The 20,475-nt window shown below is 35.4% G+C and overlaps 1 protein-coding gene across 4 annotated transcripts; it reads right to left on the bottom strand.

The window, feature by feature from the left end:
• Positions 1-503: 503 nt before the first annotated feature.
• On the bottom strand, positions 504-15,536 carry LOC105215385 (hypothetical protein). Of its 4 annotated transcripts, none has more exons than XM_011189277.3 (6): positions 15,101-15,536; positions 7,145-8,027; positions 6,838-7,065; positions 3,063-4,946; positions 2,645-2,765; positions 504-2,457 (listed from the first exon to the last, which is right to left on the bottom strand). In XM_011189277.3, the coding sequence occupies exons 3-6, from the start codon at positions 7,005-7,007 to the stop codon at positions 847-849; spliced, it is 3,786 nt and encodes a 1,261-aa protein (XP_011187579.2). In that variant the 5' UTR covers positions 7,008-7,065; positions 7,145-8,027; positions 15,101-15,536; the 3' UTR covers positions 504-846. The 4 variants fall into 4 exon arrangements, with proteins under 4 accessions (XP_011187579.2, XP_028899231.2, XP_054085298.1 ...); XM_029043398.2 differs by having other exon boundaries at positions 7,156-8,027; XM_054229323.1 differs by lacking the exon at positions 15,101-15,536 and adding an exon at positions 14,977-15,001.
• Between the last annotated feature and the right edge of the window lie 4,939 nt (positions 15,537-20,475).

Below are 20,475 nucleotides of genomic sequence, written 5' to 3'. Positions count from 1 at the left end.
ATTTATGGAGCTTCCGTGTATCATGATAATGTACGTAAGATCATTTCAAAAACCTTTTCGCTTAAAGTATTGCTTATTTGTGATAGGTACATACTAAAGTTCTTGAATCTTATTGAAATTGGATCGAAAAAATACAGCTTCTTACATTATTAGATACAGTATACTACACAAACGTTTTATTTTGAACATAAAAAGAACCAATTCTAAAATATTTTATGCAAGCAAGCGACTCGCTAATATCTCATTAAATATTATACGTCTAAAATATTTAACCTTTTAATAGGACTTTATATTCAAAAGAATCACAAAGAAAGCGATGTAATTGCATTAGGAACTTTTTCCAGGATAATTTTGGTATAGTGTATTACGATCACTTTGTTTCATGACTTTTTTAAGATCAAGTCAGAAACAATTTGTTCTAAGCTCCTTGGAAACTCAAATCAAATAATATAGATGACAGCAAAATTGTTGATATTAGAAGTTAATAATTTTAAAATAATTACTTTTGGATTCATTTTTAATAATTTTATTTTTATTGTATTAAATAAATAGTGTAGTGTTACTATACAGATACTTATGAATTATGAAACTATTAAAAGTAAAACCCATTGTACAAAGATTAACCCAACCTGAGCACCTGGGAAATAATTTTGGATTTAATAACATTCATTAGTTGATTAGATAAATTTAAAATTTCGTTATTTACATGCTAAAACGCTTTTGTAATTCTTAAAATATATACAGTTATGCCTCTTATAGGTTATGCTAACAAGCAAAGCTTAAAGCTTCTTAATAAATTCTTAAAAAATTAAAAGTGCCAAATTTAATTAGATTTTAACTGATAATTTATAAATAAATCTTGCGACCATCTGGTGTTATATAATGCGTAGTGACACCCTGAGCATTCGTAACATAAATATTGTGGTCATTATCACTGCCACGTGGTGAACGAGTTGTTGTTGTGTAGCGACTGCCATAACGATTATTGCTCACATAATTTTTATTTGGGTAATCATAGTGGTTACTCGATGAGGAAGAAGAAGAAGAACCGTAGTAGGGACGCCTTTTCTGATTGGCTGCATTGTTGGACGCCGAATAACGGTTGCTATTATAATTAGCTGAAGAGCTATGTGTGTCATAGTAGGTGGTCGGTCTTGAGGGCCTGTAAGTATCGGCGCCACGATTGTAATGCAATCGATTATCGTTGTACACCTGCACGTTCGTGTTGCTAAGTGTATTTTGCTGTTGCGTTGAAGTGGCGGTAATATAGATTGGACCCAATGGTTTGTCATCGTAGTTGACACTGTTATCTTCAGTACCAGCGATGCCATTGTACTCCGGTCGATGGCTGTCGGACACAACAAAGCGATCTGCTTCTGCAGTTGGCGTATAGTCGGCGTAGTTGGAGGCGTATAATATGGGATTGTTCAAAATTTTACCCTTACGTATGTGTTTCTCATAATGATCCGGAAATATTACGCGTTTACCACTCTGCGGCTCGTAAGCTACATCGAATTCCTCACGTGGTTGTCGTAACGGCGCATAATTGTGGTTGTCGTTGGTGTTTTCGAAAACAACAGCTTTACCACGTCGTGTGGGCCTAGTTTGCTCTACATTATAGTAGCCGAAGTCACTTGGGTTCTCCTCATAACGAAAATTTACGACACTGGAAGGACTTTCATTTGTGTAACCATCACTTTCGTCACGAAAATGCACTGCTGCGCCGCCGCCTGCATTCACAGCTTCGTCATATGCCACGCTCGCTTCCACTTTGGAATCTGTTTCGGCGGGGAACTTGAGTTTCCTCTCTGATTTTGCCGAATTAAACTTGTTGATCACTTCCTGCAAGTATATATCTTTCAACCGCTCGTCGATTTCTCGTCCCTCATTTTCTGGAAAGAAATGCGTCTCATGTTCGCCACTTTTGAACACCACACGTGCCTGCGTATCACCATACTCCGCGCTCTCATTCGCATCGTTCTCATTTGCCTCACTCGTGCGCTCTTCGTCTTCAAAGTCTACGCCACCTTGTGTATCCTCATCATCCTCTTCATCGTGAAAGTCTTCCGACTCCGTATCTGTTGGAAATTTTAAGCGCTCTTCTTCATTATGCTGCCTTTCATCTTCAAAGTTAATCGAGCGCTTAGCACGACTGCTTCTGCGTTGATACTCAACACCGCTAATATATTCGGAAAGTATGTTACTGAAAAAATTGCCAATGCCTTGTGTGATGTCGAAGCTGGCGACAGTTGGTGGCGGTGTGGGGCGTGGTGTTGTTGTGGTCACCGGTGGATCTGCGCCTGTTAGTGCTGACAACAGGCTAAAAAGTGAGGTGCCACCCGAACTAGTCGAGCTCTGTGATTGCTGTGACTGTTGTGTGGGTTTTTGTTCTTCCGCCTCACTGAAGAACTTGAAGAAACCGCCGCGGTGATTGTTTAGGTAATAGAGAATTTCGTACTAGAGGAGGTAGAAAATAAAAAGTTAGAACTCTATTGCGCAAATATTATAAATAAAAAAAAAATATTATAAATATATTTGAATATTGGGTTGACGAAAGAGCTCCGTAATTTTGAAAGCTCAGCCTTCGGGAAGCCTGGGATGTGTAAGAACTTTTTGGACAACCCCAATATTACATCTGACTTACTTCATTCTTCGGACATTTTGCATAAGTCTGCGTACAACTGCGTTCACCACCGCTGATACCCAGCAAAGCGGCACGTCCGTAAATGAGCGCCGGCGATTGAGCAGGGAAACCGGCAAGGAAGCTGTAAGTAGAAAGCAAGCAGTCTTATTAAGTACCTAAGTTTATGGCATGCCAGCAAATCCAGCAATTTAATATAAAATTTAAATGAAGTACAATATTTCGGCAATATGCAGTTCGATACGGAGCCTGGTAAGCTTAGAATTCAAAAGCAATCACTGCACGGCATTAGTGTTAATACCACGTAACATTAAAATTGAATTACTCTTACCACAGGCACAACTTTCTTACAAGTAATACCTGCCCATCCATGGCTCTCCTACTCGCTGTCTTCTGTCTCTTCCCAGATATATTTACTTACTTCGTTATGGCCGGCGACGTGACGAAGCCGGGCAATTGTCCACGTTGTGTTTGACTAGCAATCATATTGCACAGCACCTTCGGCACACATTCCAAGTCATCATTGCGTGCAATATTCTCTAAAGCTTTTATGAGTTGCATGTTCGGTGGACGTCCACCACCTCCACCACCACCGAGTGGCCGAGTACCAGTTAAAGCATGCAGTAGACCACCACCTCCGTTATTACCGCCCAAGAGCAGATTAGTGAATTGTGGTGCATACTGCTGGGTGCCGGTGAAGAATGAGGCTAAAGTGGCCAAACCGCCCATTCCGCCAGCTGTGGAAGGCTGCTGTGGACGCTGATACTGCGGTGGCGCTGGTGGTAGCGGACGATAATTTGGTGGCGGTGGGTATTGCTGTGGTGCTGGGTAGCTCTGCAAAGGTGCATAATTTTGTGAAGATGCATAGTCCTCTGAAGGTGGGTAGTTCTGTGAAGACGGAAAGCTCTGTGGTGACTGGTAATTCGGCCCGGATGGGTAGCGCTGTGGTGTTGGGTACTGCTCTGCTGTTGGTGGTGGTCTTGGTCCGCTATTTAAAGCTGACTGCAGTGTTTGTGGTGGTGGTATTTCGCCCAATTGATACTGATTGTAATTATTGTCGTAGGTTGGTGGACGTCTTATCGGCTCATTGCCTTGGGGGTAGTATGTAGCGCTCGGTCGTACAGGTGTTGGTGGTCGTGCGGGCGCTGTTGGTGGCGCTGGTGTTACATATAAGATGTCATTGCTGTAATGAGGCGGCGGACGCTTGTAATAGCCACCATCACCACCCTTACCGCCCTGCAAATAATTACCAAACTTGTTATTTGCATAATTAGAAGACGTCAACTCTGGTCTGCCCGTCTTAATGGCCGACGCTGCTGGTGTCGTCTCCGTTACATATGTTGATTGCTGTTGGTAATTCGGTGAGTTGTCTTGTCGTTGCGGTGATTGGAAATTCGATGTTTGCTGTTTGTAGTAACTGGGCGGTGGGTAATCATGTGAATCGTAGGAAATCTTCGTTGCCGTACTTGGTGATACACCCAATTTACCCTCGAATGGTCGCTCAGTTTGCGTTTCGCCATCTCGCCGATTGTAGTCGACGACACTGGTCGGCGTTGAAGTAACTCCAACTTCATACCGATTACTATTGTATACCGGTCGATTGTAAGATGGTCTCACTTGTTCGTCGAACACATATCCCGGTCGTTTGTTTTCGCCACCCTCCAATCCAAATTGGGGACGCTGTTGATTGTATATCGGAGATGAGTGCTCGGCACCCACAATCAACATAGATTGCACGGTGTATTCTTGTGGTCTGCTCGCCTCACCGTACTGCGTTTGTTGGTATATCGGCTCCGGCGGTGGTCCTGGTCGATATTCCTGCTGCTGCCTTTGGCTGGTGTTGATCTTATTAGTATAAGGGTCGCGATAGATCAGTATGGGTGTAGTGTGTAATTGCGCGGGCACAAGCGTTTGCTGTGTGGTCGTTTGTTGTTGTTTAGCGCTGCTATAGAGATACTTTTCTATATTCGCATTGTTACTGACTAATGCTGCCGCAACGGGCCGGTCGGTTTCACGTGGAAATGCGAATTGCTTATCATCTTTATTGTAAGCAGCCAAACCATAAGGTCCACCTTTACTTATATGCTGTGCATGATAGTTGGGCTCAACATAGCTGGGCGGATATTGTTTGAGTGTTGACTGTGCGTCGGAGGGTGTAAACGAGATAATTTGTGAGGGTCTAAAGTTGGTGTTATCAGTGTTCGACTGGCGACGCTCAATTTTGTCGGTGGCGGTTGAGATTACCTCTGTTACTTCGGATAACAATTGAGAGGGTCGGAAGTCTTCGTTGTAGGGTGCGGAGTAACTGGAAGTGAAATGTTATAGAGTAATAAGAGGATTTGATTATTTTTACGATTCTATTAAAAAAGGAATGGTAGAAAGAAAGAAAAAATAAGAACATAACCAAAACACCCTATTTGAAGTCTACTTTGAATATCCTATGTGCTTGAATGCGTTTAAAGTTTACAATTTATGGTGATAGTAGAAAAAGACGAAACCAGAATAACCAGAAGGAGGTTGTTTGCCTTTGACACAAATGTCAGTGATATATTTGAAGTAAGTATTTGTTGTTGAGAATGATATTAACCTCATTTTTATGGCTTAATAGGCCAACTTCTTGATCAATGTATTACTTAAGGCAGTAGTCTGCTTTAGAAGCCGAAAAAAAAGAGTTTTATAGAAATTTTTTTTTAAAAAGGGAAGGAAATGATTGCGGTAAACGAAATTTTAAGACGGTACTATATTTAGGGTTTAAAAAACAATATTTATTATTAAAAAATATTGAAATTTTTTCAAAGTTGTAAGTATTTTTCTGGAGCGCCTGGAGTCTGCACTTGTAAATCGTTGCCGGTGATGGAGGTCGTGTGATGCATCTGAAACAGTCGAACCAAATTTTTTTTTTAATTTTTATAAGTTTATTTTCTTTATGAACTAAAAAAATACCGAAGAAGTTAAAAAATTCCAAATTTTTTCGAAGTTTGAAAAAAAAATTCACTTTTTTAAGAAAAAAAATTGACTTTAAGTTGCAAAACAAGTAGTTTAAATAAAACTTTTGTCCAACTTTTTTAGCTCAAATAGAAGATAATTTAATACTGAAGCTAGATCACTTTGGTTTTTTTCGATCGGGCATACATATCGCCGGCACCGAAAATATGTCGAATTGACCTATGGAATTTTAAAGACATATTCTGGATAGTTTTGGAAGAGATTTAAACCAAAACAAAAAAAATCGATTTTTTGAAGCCTGTAAAGCAGACTACTGCCTTAATGAGTCGGTTACTTTAGATCAAAAACCTTTAAAAGTTATCTAGAACGTGCGGACTAACGCGTGTTTTTCAATATGTCAAATTCAATGACAAATTTTGATGGCTTGCGTTTCTTCTGCATCGAAAGAAATTATACTGATTAGCAGGCATTCTCACTATGTTAACTGACAGGAACAAAATTTATTTACAAATAAAATTACAATCATTTCCATCGGTTCTTTAGTGAATTTGACATAACCATAAATGTACCGGTGGCAATTGTCCGGGGTTCAATTATCCGTTTCAGTTTTAAATTTGACATTATTCTGACCTATAAACAAGTGTATAGGAACCTTTGTGCGACATAATTTTGACAGCAAAAATGACTGATAATGACATGACTGACTCATTTCTTTTTAGTAATAAAAGACAATGTGTACAAATGATTTCAAATTTTAGATGTTATGTTTTTAATAAGAAGAGTTATTGTTTTCAGCCGCAAAAGTAATGTTTGCTGGGATTTTACAGAATTTCGGTATGAAATCTTTAGGCAAGTTCTGAAGGACAAATATTACAGATTGAACCGACAATTCGGTTCAGGATGCAAAGGCTTTGTCTACTTTTTTATATATTGTCTATAATTTCTTGAATTACTGAGTTTTTGGAGATTCATATTTCTAACTCTACAGCGTGATATATTTGAGAATAATATATCTGGTGACAATTCTAGGCATGGTTTACTTGTGATACCAAGTTAATAATCACATTTTGTATCTTTATTCGATCTTTCATTCCTCTAATTTCAACTACTACTTCTCTCCTGTGAATTTCTCACATCCCATTTAGAAGTTTTTGAACCTTAATCAGCATTAAGTAACAGCAATAAATTCTTCAAAATGCAACTTTTCACATTACTCATTATGCGCTCATCATACTTCATTGCACACTCACCTCTCATAATCAGCGATTGCACCCACATTGCCACCACCACTCGCCACTTGTACTTTGCCATCACCAGCGACCGCGTTGCCGGTATTACGTATGCCCGCCACGTAGACGGCAAACGTTATAATTATAATTGCAATTTGTTGCATACATTTCGTTGATGGTGAGTGCAACATTATAGTGAAAACGGTGTGCTACTTAGTTGATGTTATGCTATGCAGAAGAAAGGAATTGCTGTCACAAAAAAAGAAGAAAAATTAATAGAAGAATACAAAAAGTAGTATATATAAAATAAAAAAAAATAGACACATACTCGTGCAACACTTGACGCTACTTGACTTTGAATTATTCCAGGCAATCAGACAGCAACTGCTGCTCACACACACACAGCGGAGGGTGCACAGCACGCGCCAAAGCAATTCACACTTCGTCGTCTGTGTCTGCAGTCTACAGAATTTCTTTTCGCTACTAATATTTTGTTGTTGTTGTTGCTGAAATGTTGTTGCTACAAATGTCAACGTTTGCCGACGTCAGCAATTCATAAACATAAGCCAACAGCAATTGCTGCCGCTGCGTCAAGAGTTGATAGTCTTTAACTAATGTGCTTATAAGCTGTCTCTGTTTTGAGAGTAGGAGCTGTTGAGGTAAGCCTGAGTTGAGGTTGTAGATATGTCTGCAATGCGTTGCCACTTGTCACCTCGCACTTTATTTGGTCGCTTTGAGTGTACTTGAAATGCAGAAAAATTGCAATTTTTCTTATTATACGCGTTGGAGTCCTTGGGGATCCTTATTTAAGTTGCAGCGATTTGCACTACTCGTGTCTGCACTCTCACCTCCACACTTTCGTATGCTCCCCTCTTGGGTGTTTTTTTTCTTTCCAACCAGTCAGCTACTTGACAATTCTCACGTGCTCATCGGCGACAATAAATACTTTAGTCAATTCACCCGCAAGCTTTCGTATTTACGCCGATTCTTATTTGTCTGCTGGCAGCGTATTTGCATTGCTTGCTTCAAACATGAAGCTTTTGTAGAAATCGTGAAGCTCCCACCTCTCTTCTGCTTTTAAATTAATATTTCCTGATTATGCAACGTCACAGCATTCCTTGGCTGCTGTCGCCGCGTCGTCTTTAGCGTCCTTAGTGGATTATGTTGATTTGCTGTTGTAGAGCAGCGACTAACGGTGCGCAGTGTTGTCGCTATAATAAATGAAATGAAGAAGTCAGTTAAGTAGTGGAAATATTATGCGAGTATTATGAAAGTCATGGAGCCTAAAATAAGTGGATATATATATACATAGGTGTGTGTTTGTATGTGTGTGTTAGCTAGTACCATAGAAAATATTGCATGCAAATTATTCAAATTATGTTGATTGAGTTGCGTTATGAGTGCTATGACTGCCAGCAAGTGAGTTGTGTTTAATGACTATGGTGGAATCGCTTTTTTTTGATGGTGGGAGTGTTTCAGTTGTGCCAATGTTTAATGCTCTTTCTTAGTACCGTGATAGTAATAAGTTAACATTTCTCTTCGTATTCAACGTTTTTATGGTTTGTTAAATTCACTGAGATGAATTCCACATTTTTTCTTGTTTCAATGTCGGTGAAACTAAACTATCCATATTGGTATTTCTTACAAAGTGGGTACCATACTTCTTCCACAAACTTAAGAACTCTTTTTAACTGGAAAGCCTTCTTATTTTAAGATGATATATAAGTAGAGGCCATACATGTCTTGTTTGAGATTTTTTAATTTCAGTCAACTCTATTATATACTCTAGAAGAGAATAAAAACAAATCTCTGAGAGTGCAAAGTATAGTTTATATCTCAGCTCAATCCGTTACCATCTATTCGATATGAAGGACATACTTTTTAGGTCATATATGTACGTCTGGCGGTCGAGTATTGGCTTAGTGAGATATTTATGAATCCTACCCGCAATATTACAAATCATTTTCTCGGCAAATACTTCCAATAAATATAATATTTATTTCTTTTTGAGATTGTTATCTAACCTGCGGACCATTTCCTAGAAACTTTCTTAGTATAGGATTTGATATTGGGATTACTGTTAGTTTGCCAGCTATATTTGGTTAGAGGAACATTTAGTAAATAATCTAATAACGTTTTTAGACAGGAGCTAATTGATCAATTAACTGGCCTCTGATCGATTTAAACGCTTATTAAGATCGATTTACCATACAAAATAGAATCTACATTTATTTTTAATTGAATATTAATCGACTTGAAAATCAAATGCAACTCAGCGTCAAAGACGAACGATATACCTTCTTTATCTGCGATTGCCTGAATGTTTTGATAAAAGAAGCTACGGTAGATGTCGCTGCTAAAAATATTAATAAGCTGATGAAACTTACCAACTTCTTATGAAAAGCAAAAAACAAAAATGTATAACAGCTGATCAGTTATCGAGTAGCCGGCAGTATAAAAGACAAAAAAGGGTTTCTCAAAAAAAAAAAAAATTGAATTGATCAATTAATTTGGCTGTCTAAAAACGCTATAAACAACGCACGATAGCATTCCATTGCACTTTTCTTCGAACAGAATAGCTGACGTCGGAGCATAGGACATTATCTGCTTAATGCCTCAGATCTCTTCCAAAAGATATAAATAAGATGAATTAGTCGTATCCAATATTTTTGCAAATAAAATGTCTTGTCCTTGGTCCTTGGATCCTTAGCTAAAACTGCAAAGAACTAATAATACAGCATGCTTTGACATATTGGAAACCCAGGCCTTTTCGCACAGGAGTTAATTGATCAATTAAACGCCCTTTGCTCGATTTAAGCGGTGATTTATATCTTATTTACTACATTAAATTTTGATCGAATACAAATCGAGTTGAAATTGGAAAGCAGCTCTGCCTATTGTTGTCTACGCTGTAAATTTGGCAAAAACTGGTTTCTCAATTATAATCTTAATATATTAAATTAATTTGGCTGTGCGAAAAGTTAAAGTATGTTTCTTCTATTTGAATTAACTATAAAAATAATGCCACTGTATTTTATAGTAATTCATAGTTAATATTTAGTATCTAAAGGGATATAATCCTTTCTTTATCAAAAAATTGTATTGCAGAAAGTCGGAATATAAACAAATAACTATAGATTTATTGCTAAAATGGCATTAGCTTTTTAGTGCCGTCGTGGCGTATGAGTAACATATTCAAATCACACACTCTTTAGTTGAAAATAAATACATATTAAATATCTATAGACATTTCACGCACATTTCACATGTGAAAACGCTTACAAAACAATGACCTTCCCAACTATAGTATTTTATTTTTTCTCACACCATTCACTCTACCATCTACGGTAAATATTTGTCAACAAACAAGCGCTTGCATAAGTACCTATCTTCTTATCCGCTTCACAAGCGCAACTAAACGGACTCAAATTGTGCAATGTCATTGGTGAGATGGAGATGGAAGCAAGCTTAAAGCTGGTTTATTTCCATAATTAAGTCAAAAATTAAATTAAATAGTAAATTTGTAGTTTGGAAACGAACTTTAGCGTAAGAGAGTTGCTCTCCTAAGGTGGATGAGTGAGTAGAGAGAGTGTAAGTTACTGATTGAATGTGGTAGTAAGTAGGATAAGCTCGATTATTGGGTAATGGACTTGGTAATGCCATCTTTTGAGTAAAATGTTATATCTCTTGAAATATCTATATGTACCGCAACTAATTTTGATAGATACTGTGCGTAAAATTATACTATAGGTTTCTAATATTCCAGAATCGACTACAATCACGATTTTTTCTCAAATGGAACCGTCTGTACTGTGAGCTTTCCTCTATTGGTAAAATAGAGATTTTAATGATATGTGATATGCAGAATCTTTAAAGTTCATAAATAAATATCTCTCATTTTTCGTAAGTAGATCTAGTTCTTGAAATGTAATTCAAAAAGTTGTTTGTCTTTGTAAACTCCTTCGATCGTTAGATCATTAAACTGAGGAGATTTAACTTGGGACCTGACTTAAGATTGGTTCTCAATGAAGCTCACAATATGGAACCTGACTTAAGATGACCCGGGGCTTGGCAGAAATATGAGAAATGGTCCATTATTAGGAAACAATATCTATAATGCTTTTATGAAAGTGAGATTAGCTACATAAAGCAAGTTGCGCCTAAATGTAGGCCTTCTTTCTTTTTGTGATTACATTGTAAATACTGATTATTTTTACAGGTTAGGAATTTTAAGCACATCTAATGTCATTTAACTCTACACTGAAAAGAATATGGTATAAACTGGATCATATATTTGCCTTGGGTAAAATTGGGTTTAAGAAATGTTTTTGTTTTTGGTCCCCATATATCAATATCGCTTAGATAGATTTCAATTAAAAATTTCCGAAAGGTTTTTTTATTACCTTTAATATATAGACATAAATAACATCCTTTAGTAATCCCAGAATTACAATTACAACAACAACATTTATACATTTAACTCCTACCGCCATTATTAGCACAGTTGTAGCAAGAGTTCCTCCAAAATTATTAGCTATAGCAGTCAGCACGTGGTAAAGTAACAAAACTTGCAACACAAAAGTAGATTTACAAGTACAATTTGAGTAACGGAGCATTTGTAAAGCGAGCAGAAAATTTAATGGTTGCAAGTAGCTGCTGCTACCAACTAGTTATTGAACTTGTTGCAGCGCTGTGTTGCTTTTGTTGTAATGCATGTTTTCTTACTTCAGTTGATATTGGTTGCAAATAGCAACAGTAGGGCGTGTTATGTTGCAGCAATAAAAGCACAAAGCACAGCGAAGCAATCATGTCGGCAAGCGCTGTTATTGCTTGGCCAGCTGCAACAGCGTTGCACTTGTTGTTGTTGCAACAATTACTTGCTTGCCAAACATTGCGTGGCAAGAAATTTTAGAGTGCAAAGGAGTGTCACAGCCATAGAATTCAACTTAAATATGCAAACACACACATATACATACACACTACTTTAGAGCATAATCGTTAAAAAGGATGCTGCAACAAGGATGCCACACACAGCTGCATTGCAGTTGTTGCTTGTTGCACGACATGTCACAGCCGGAAATTGACTAGTAACGAATGCATTTCGTTTGTTAATGTAAACTGCGTACGTGCAAAGCATAGCGAGTGGCACACGGAGCTCGAGTGGCAACTCAAGCGTCAAGTGTATGTCGGTGCGTGTGGCAAGCACTTGTCAATTCACCATGAAGAAGTATCAATGTAAAAAGGGGCATTTAAAATTTTATTACACCCACTGGAAGACGTGATTCCGTTTTGCTCTCTCAATGCTATATAGTTATACGTTGTAGCGTTGCCACCTGCGGCGAAATTTTAAACGTGCCACTTGCCACTGTGAGTTTTCTGTTTTCTCAGTCTTGCGTGCCTTTAGCTTGCATTACAAAACACCAACAAATATCGCTCATTTACGACACGCGTGTATTTTCATTTTCGCTTACGCGCACTCACACACCCATACTTGGAGCTAAGCAAGTAAACTGTTCGCTTGCTAAGCACTCTCAGTGCCGCTGCGGCGAGGGTCACAGCTACTTGAGCCGCCGTGCCACTCAAGTTCAAGTTTATTGGGCAGGTTGCGGCTTGCGTACGCAATGAGATGTGACTCTCGCATTGTTTTAGGGCAATTTTTCGGTCTTTTAAGCATGACTAATGTGTGGCGCGTTTTTGCTGTGGGGAAAGCGAAACTGTTCGAGATGTTACAAGTACTAGTATAGCGATTTCAGTTTTCTATTGCAGATTTTGTAGTTATAGCGCGAATATTTTTGAGCATTATCTGTTGATGGATTAAAAAAATTGCAGAAAATTTAGTTTGGATTTTCAGAAACCATCCGAAGCCTACTCTAATATTTTTAAATTAAATTGTATAACCAATGTGACACTTACAAAAAAAAAGATTTTTTTATTTTTTGTTTATTCGATAGTTTATAATTTCAAAAATATTCAAAAAAATAAATTGAAAGCGGTATGGTCGTATCATGAATAGTTTTTGAAAAAAAAAAAACATTTTTTTTTCAAAACTAGGTAATTGTATAGGAAGTATCATCAATTTTTGACACCCTTTTTGAATTTTTTAGTTGCAGAAGACAGAAGAAGACAGCACATAACTCCGTTCTTTTTCAATATTTTTGTAAAAACAAAATTTTTTAAATATAGCTGAAAATGTATCTTATTATGTCCAAAAAACTTCGAAACATTCGATCGAATACTTTCTTAAAAAAAAATACACGAAAATCGACTAATTTTTCATAGGTTACACTGGTATAGCCCCTTAAAGAGAACAAGTAGTAAAAATTTGAATAATGTGTTCCACCTTTATTATTTTCTCACATATTTATTACTGAATAGACTCTTGAAGCCTCAGGAACTACTAATTTTTAACTTGAATATTGAATATAAGAGAGTCTGAACTTTAATAGAGTGTTTTTCCTGATTGATTCATAGCCTTTTAAGGAAACTTTCTGGTTGGAGCAGGGAAATATCGGACATTTATTTGGATATCGGTGCTTGAAAATATTAATTTTTAAAATTTTATAGAGGTCAAATTTAGAATTTTCGATTTGTAAAAGCTCTCGCTGCTACTGCAAAGTACCCTTAATATATATGGATCTGATACGACTTCTTATTACATCAATACGTTCTTGATGATTTCCTTCCTCTATTCAGAATGATATCTATAGACCAATTCTTCATTTAAACATTAGTTGAAGGAATTTAGTCAGCAGATTGAAACCGTTTAAATAGTATGATAAATAAAAATCGTCTGTAATGAGTACAATACTTTTACTCATCCATTCGTGGGCTCAAATAATGACAACTCAACCAGACAAGAAACCATTGCTTGGAAGGCATTTCCAAAATGCCTAGTCCATTTTTGTCATAAAAAAAGATATAAAATGTAAATCAATTAGCTATTCGTGAGGTGATTTTTAACTTGTATGACCTTCTCAATAAACCTATAATGATCTCTTGTTTTAATCCATAGTAGAATCCCCGCTTTTACAAGTACTTTCGATTAAGCAAACAATTCAAAATTAAAGACTTTTGTCAAACAACAAAGTAAGATACCAAGCTTGAAAATATGTCAAGTGCATGCTCAGAAATTGAACCCTTTGCTAGAAAAGATGAGTGAAAGGTGTTTTACTTTTCAAAATCTAAACTAAATCCTTCGCTTATTCACTGCTCAGAACTGCCTTTCGAAACGGATAAACAATAGAATGATGATTAAATGGTTGAGGTAATGCCAATAATTAGGAATAAATGGAATGAGGAAAGATATTTTCTTATTTCCAGGAAAGCGTATTCTTGAATTTTTATCGATCCTTCGTTTTTTCATTGCAGGAGAAAACAGAAAGTAAAATCCTCGAAGGAGTAAATTATTGTTTAAAACGGGGAACTATTAAGAAACAAACAAAGCAACGTAAAACCTTGATTTAGCCATTGATGGTGTCTACTTTTATGTTTTAAGTAATATTAGATCCTTATGTTATTCGTGCTTTTTTTTTGATATATTGGATTTCGGTTGATTGAAAAATGATTTCTTCTAGTAAATTTCATATACAACATTTAAAATCTCATTTTACTTATGTAATAGAGAGCGCGATGAGTCACTTTCTATTATATCCAATCTAATAGATTACTTTAAGTTAATTATCAATTAATCAAAGGCCAAATTCAACTAATATTTTAGTCTGATTTGAAAACACGTTTAAGAAAGTAATTTTCTGTATTATCTTAGTGATGTAATCTATTTTAATGTTTCGTCACATAGTTAACGGTATTAAAAAATATTTTACGGAATACGGTAAATCATAAATTTGTTAGATTCATTGACTACAACTCCATAGTTGAGTTGACATTTTCAACAAGTTACAACATCGCACAGGCACACAAATGGGATTATTACTTCACTGAAACCCACGTAAAACATACAAAAAGCATTACAATAACTTATTTTGCTACACATAACCACACCACCGCTTCATTTGGTATTTCTGTACCGTTAAACCTTTTCACTGCTTCATGCACCAATTTTCCATACGTAATCTTTCACTTTTGTTACATAGTACGTTATAATAAAGACGCTTTATGAGCCTACTAAATATTAAATAACGTCCCACTGGAGCGGCTTACAATGAAACGCGCCGATTTTCCGCACCACAAGACTTTCTTTCAACTGTTTTTTCTCTTATTTATTTAATTTTATTAATACGCATATACTACACCTCCGTATTTTTTGTTTCTCATTTACACGTACCACACACAATAACTGCACTTATTTATACTCGTACGTAGTATGCCCCCAAAAAGCGTAAAAGCCCGCGTGCCGGAAGCGAGCCGTGCCAGCGTTATTCACGTAACTACGCTCTTCGCACAGACAATGCGATTATTGTTGTTGACGCTGTTTGTTGTTGTTTTTATTATATTTTGTTGTTAATATTTCACTTTTGCTTTCGTTTCGTCGCTGTTTACTTTTCGCATGCGCCTTTTACACTGCTTTCGTTGGATTTCTGGTATCTTCAAGCTTTCGTTGTTGCGCATGCGCTTGGGTCCGCGTTATTCGACCGCGCCGCCACACGTTTGGTTTACATTTGTTAGCAAGTTGCGCTTGCTGGCTCGAGGTTGTTGCCACTTTTGCTGTGAGTCGCATCAAATTAACCACTTTTTTCTCATTTAACTTGAGTGCGCGTTTCTCTGTTGTAATTTGGTGGCAATTTCATATTGAATGACGAGCGTGAGCCATCATTTCCTTATTTGTTTCGCGTGCGCGCTCGCAACGAAATCGAAAGTGAGTTGAACATTTGTTAAAGCTAACTGCTTAATTAGTAAGTATTTGAGTAGGAAAGAGTTTCGAATGAGTGGAAATGTGCCGAAATGAGTGAGAGAGTGAGTTATTAGTTGCGGATTACTTTGACTAAATTATGTGAAAATGTATTTAAAACAGTTTTGTCATAAAATTAAAATATTGTAATTCAAGAGAGAGAATTTCGAGTCTCACAAGAAACATTGGATTAGTTTCTCCTCCAAAATATGAAATTTGTTTCTTTCTACCGTCATTAAAAGTATCAGAAGGAGTTACTTCTAAAGAAAACCCCAAACAATGGGTTATTCTTGACTTCGGGGGGGTATTTTTTATGAGTGACCTGTCATGCATCTCAGAGATTTCGGATCAATTCTATAAATTTAGTGTGGGCTATGACACTTTCTTACCTAAAAAAACAGGTGTTCTCTTTTCGAAAGAGAACCCGGGTACAGATCATTTAAGCGAATCTGGTCGATATACATATATACGAATCCTCTTCACAGAGTCTACCATGTGTTTCCACAATAAATAGTCACATACGGATATATTATAGACCAAATATAGTGAAACATTATTGGCTTAGAGAGCTCAACTACAACTCAACTACAGCTTCATATTTATGAGAATTGTTGTTTGAATCTTAAGACCCTTAAGGGTCTTATAAGAAAAGAATAGATAATCGGAGTTTTTGATATATTTGTATTGGCTCAAACGGATTGTATTTGTAGGCATTGTGCGGGTACAGACTTGGGGAAACCGACTGCATACTAAAAGTGAGTAGATGGTATAAGGTATACATATATGACCTACAAAGGTCTAATAGATGCTTTTTGAAACTTTTAGTTCTTAGAATTAATTCTAATAAATTCATGGCTAGGATTAATGCTTTTAGAAACCGCATTTTGTTAGATTCTATCTGGAGGCTTAGACCTTTAGACTATTTGACTCGACTGCAGTGGAAAAAATACAACAAAAAAATATATATCCAAATAATTATATAAATATAATTGCCAAGACTAACTAGGTCAACTAACTGAGTCAATAATTAATTTTGAGACGGAATTTAATTTAATGTATTGAGACGGAACTTATCGATGGCTCATTGGTGTAAATTTCAAAATAGCTAATCAAAACACTAAAAACAAAGTCGGCTAACACGAAAAGCTTGTGAAATTCCCACTAAAACAAGCGCTGTTACTGTGCTCAATAAACATTTAGGAAGAAGAAGCAATGACGAAACAACGTAAAAGCCAAGCGCAGTCATTGTGCCAATTCCATAAATTTATGCAAATCGAAAAAGTAAATTTGCAAAAATTATTAGCGTAATAATACTAACAACAATAACAATTGCTGAGACTGTGTTGTGGGAGAAAATAAAAGTGAAAACGAAATTGAGAAATAAAAAAAAATCAAGATAAAATAAAAATAAAAAAAATAGTGTGCCAAAATAGGTTATAGCAGACAAAATAAATAATGATAAATCACGCAAAAAAATTAATAACAAATAAAATAACAAATTATTTAGCGCATCAAAAGACATTAATCAATTGTAACAAATAAACAATAGTAAGGGACAGACACCCGCACATAAAAAATAATAAAATTGTAAACTTGTATAAAGATACATATAAAGACATCTCTCCACAGCGTAAGACAAATGAAAGGCGAATAGCAAAAAAAAAAAAAAAAACAAAACTAAAGCAACTCTCTTACTCACAATGGATTACTTAATTTTTAAAATTCGCATAATATCGTTCAAAAGCTTTTATTTGCTTATTCATGCAGTCGCCGAAGGCTAAAAAGCCACAACAAATTGGCTTTAAAGCGAAAGATGGCAAAGTAAAATGCGCTCATATTTATGTATGTATATATAAATATTTATATAGCTGTATGTATGCTGTTTTGACTGAGTTTGAACGGCTTACTTTCTCCTCCCAAACAGCTGTTGACTCTGTCGCGGTAATGCGGTCAGCTAATAACATTATTATAAAGAGAGTCTACTCTAGTTATGTGAGTAAATATATTCATATTTTTTAGGGGGATTCACTAATGATAATATATTGTGTTTTATGGAAATTGTGGAATCAGAAAGAGCATACTATAACTGGAGTATATTTTGAGTTGTGTGAAGACTATTTTCAAGCATATTGTTTGTGAGTAGAAGTTTATTTTATGTAATGCTTCTGGAGTATTGACAAATTGAGAAAAAAAGGTAAGAAATGAGTTGGTCAATATTTTGTGGGTTTTATTGAACAGACTTCTGCATTTGACTATCATGACTTTGGCAATCTATTCATCTCCGTCTTCTTATTTTTAAATTTAGACTAAAAATTAAATCTGGAAGCAACCATAGAACATTATTTGAGAGTAAATTGGAAAATTAAGCCTTGGAATATACTAGAGGCCAATTTGTATATGAGTCTCATTCGAAAAATAGAGTGTATATTGAGTTTAAACTTATCTGTGAATTTATATGCATAGTTATGAGAGATAATGAAACTTTTACCTGTATCAATAAAATACTAATTTATCTTACTCCGGTTTTTTTAATATTTTCTAGCTATATTGTTATTATTGAAATTAATATTTATAATTAATAAATAATAATTTAATTTATATGAATAGTTAATAGTACATATTATTTGTGAACATTGTGAATACCCTTTATAAAGCTCAATCTTTTTGCAATTATGGAAAATGGAAACGCAAGCTTTTAAATTACTCTCACTCACATAAAAAAGTGCATATTATGTAGGTATGTACATTGCAAATATATATATTTCTAAATATTGTATAGCCACATATATCAATGTTGTCTAATTTTTATTGAAGCAAAATCAAAACCACTTGCAGTTTCATTATCGCCATTACAAGCTAATTAACTACCAACTACTGAGAGGCAGCTCTCCTGCTTTGAGTCTCACTCATTTGTGTTGTCGTATGTTTTCTTTGTTTATATTTTGCATATACAAGTTTTTAACGATTTAATAAAATTATATACTTGCCTTCAAAAACTGGTTAGAAAATTAAAAACTCGTAAAGTTATTACTCTAACGTTAAATTCTCACATAATTTCCTGACTAAACAAAGAAAAGATTGTTTATGATTGGATGTATAAAATGAATAAAAAAGTAAAAAGAAAGTAAAGCTTAAAGAAGTAAACTTATGTATTAACTTAGAAGAATTCATCCCTACATATTTATGTATAATATATATAACATTTTTTTTTAATTTTCTCCATATTTTTATAACATATCATATACTAACTATGCCCATATGACGGCCTGTCTTTTAGATATTTTTTCTACGAGTTTATTATCATTTATTAACATATATTTCGCCGGTATAAATATAATTTCTAAGCTGGAAATATTATGGAGAACATAAGTTACAACGTTCTGAGCAGCCCGCCTCGAAAAAATGGGCTCACACTTCCTCCACTATTTTGGCTGATTGGCTTATCGGAAATGAAAAAAGTTAATGGTGTTTTAATATGAAAGCTTAAATGGATGGAACGCACTATGATCAAGTGAATATACCAAAAATTGGACTTTTGGTAGACATTTCAATAAAAAATTGGGAATTTTGCGTTTTTTTAAATAATAATAGAGCGTTCCATGCGCTGATTGTAGATTCTCTACAAATTTCAAGTCATTCGGTTAAGCCGATACGATGGAGGAAAATTTGAAAAACGAGTTCAAAGTTTCCACTTTCCAACTATGCGCTTCGGACAGCTCCGTCTTCTAACTGCTGTTTCATTAAAACGACTTTGATATTCTGAAAATCACTTTACTCTCATATTCTAAACATGTTAAGTAAGAAATTTATGATACAAAAAAATTTTGAGCCCATCATATGGGATGACCCCCTTAAGCTGAATACGCTGGAACACCTCTCATATTAAAAATATGTCACACAAAATCGCTAATTTTGCAATCTTTATTATCATATTGTTTTAATTTGCGAATTAATTTCTTCAGAATATTTGAGTTTAGAGAATAATTCGTTTAGTAAGAGAAACCCTGTTAAGTGATAGGCTGAAGGACTATTCTTTTGTTATTTTGTCCTTGAAAAAAGTCTCAGAGAGAACTCCGAGCGCTGGTTAGGTTACATATGTTGGATTAAAGCTATGTTTCATAAATTTCAAATTCTAACACAATTTGGTGTTTAGTGGCTTCTTTCCGAGACTTTTGCATTTTCATTCAATAGCACAAGCTCCTTAGAACTGTTTCACATTAACTCATTGAGAATTTTAGAGAGACTATAGACTAACTCTATAAGAACAATAAATAGATGCAACACCTAAAATTATGCAATTTTTGCTTTTTCTATCATTTAATTCGGGAAACATTTAAATTTTAATGTGATGCCTTATACTGGATACTTAATATTTTCATGCTGCGCATAAACACTTGTCTTTAAATGACAAAATTTTATGTGGAACTATGAATATTTTACAATTACAAAATTAATGTGCGAGTATGTAGACACAAAGAGCGCAAAACACTAGAGATTTAATAATGCATAAGGAGCATAAATATATATGTTTAAGAGAGATAAGAGGAAGAAGAAGAATAAAATTTTAATGCAACAGCACTGATGATATCATGCGTTTAGCAGCTGCACATTAAATTGACACCGATAACTGGACACTGAAAGGATGCAAGCAAGTGAGGAGGATGTATTTAAAATGAGTTTATAGTATATATGAGAGTATGTGTCTGTGCGCTCTTCTAACCAGTTTTCGTCTATGAATTACCACTTTGATTGTGACACTCGTAGCTTAATATGAAATTTAGTGGCAAGAGTTTGATATCCTCATATACACT

The sequence above is a fragment of the Zeugodacus cucurbitae genome, chromosome 4, assembly GCF_028554725.1.
Source record: "Zeugodacus cucurbitae isolate PBARC_wt_2022May chromosome 4, idZeuCucr1.2, whole genome shotgun sequence".
NCBI classification, from domain to species: domain Eukaryota; kingdom Metazoa; phylum Arthropoda; class Insecta; order Diptera; family Tephritidae; genus Zeugodacus; species Zeugodacus cucurbitae.
This window is presented reverse-complemented; position numbering and strand designations above follow the sequence as displayed.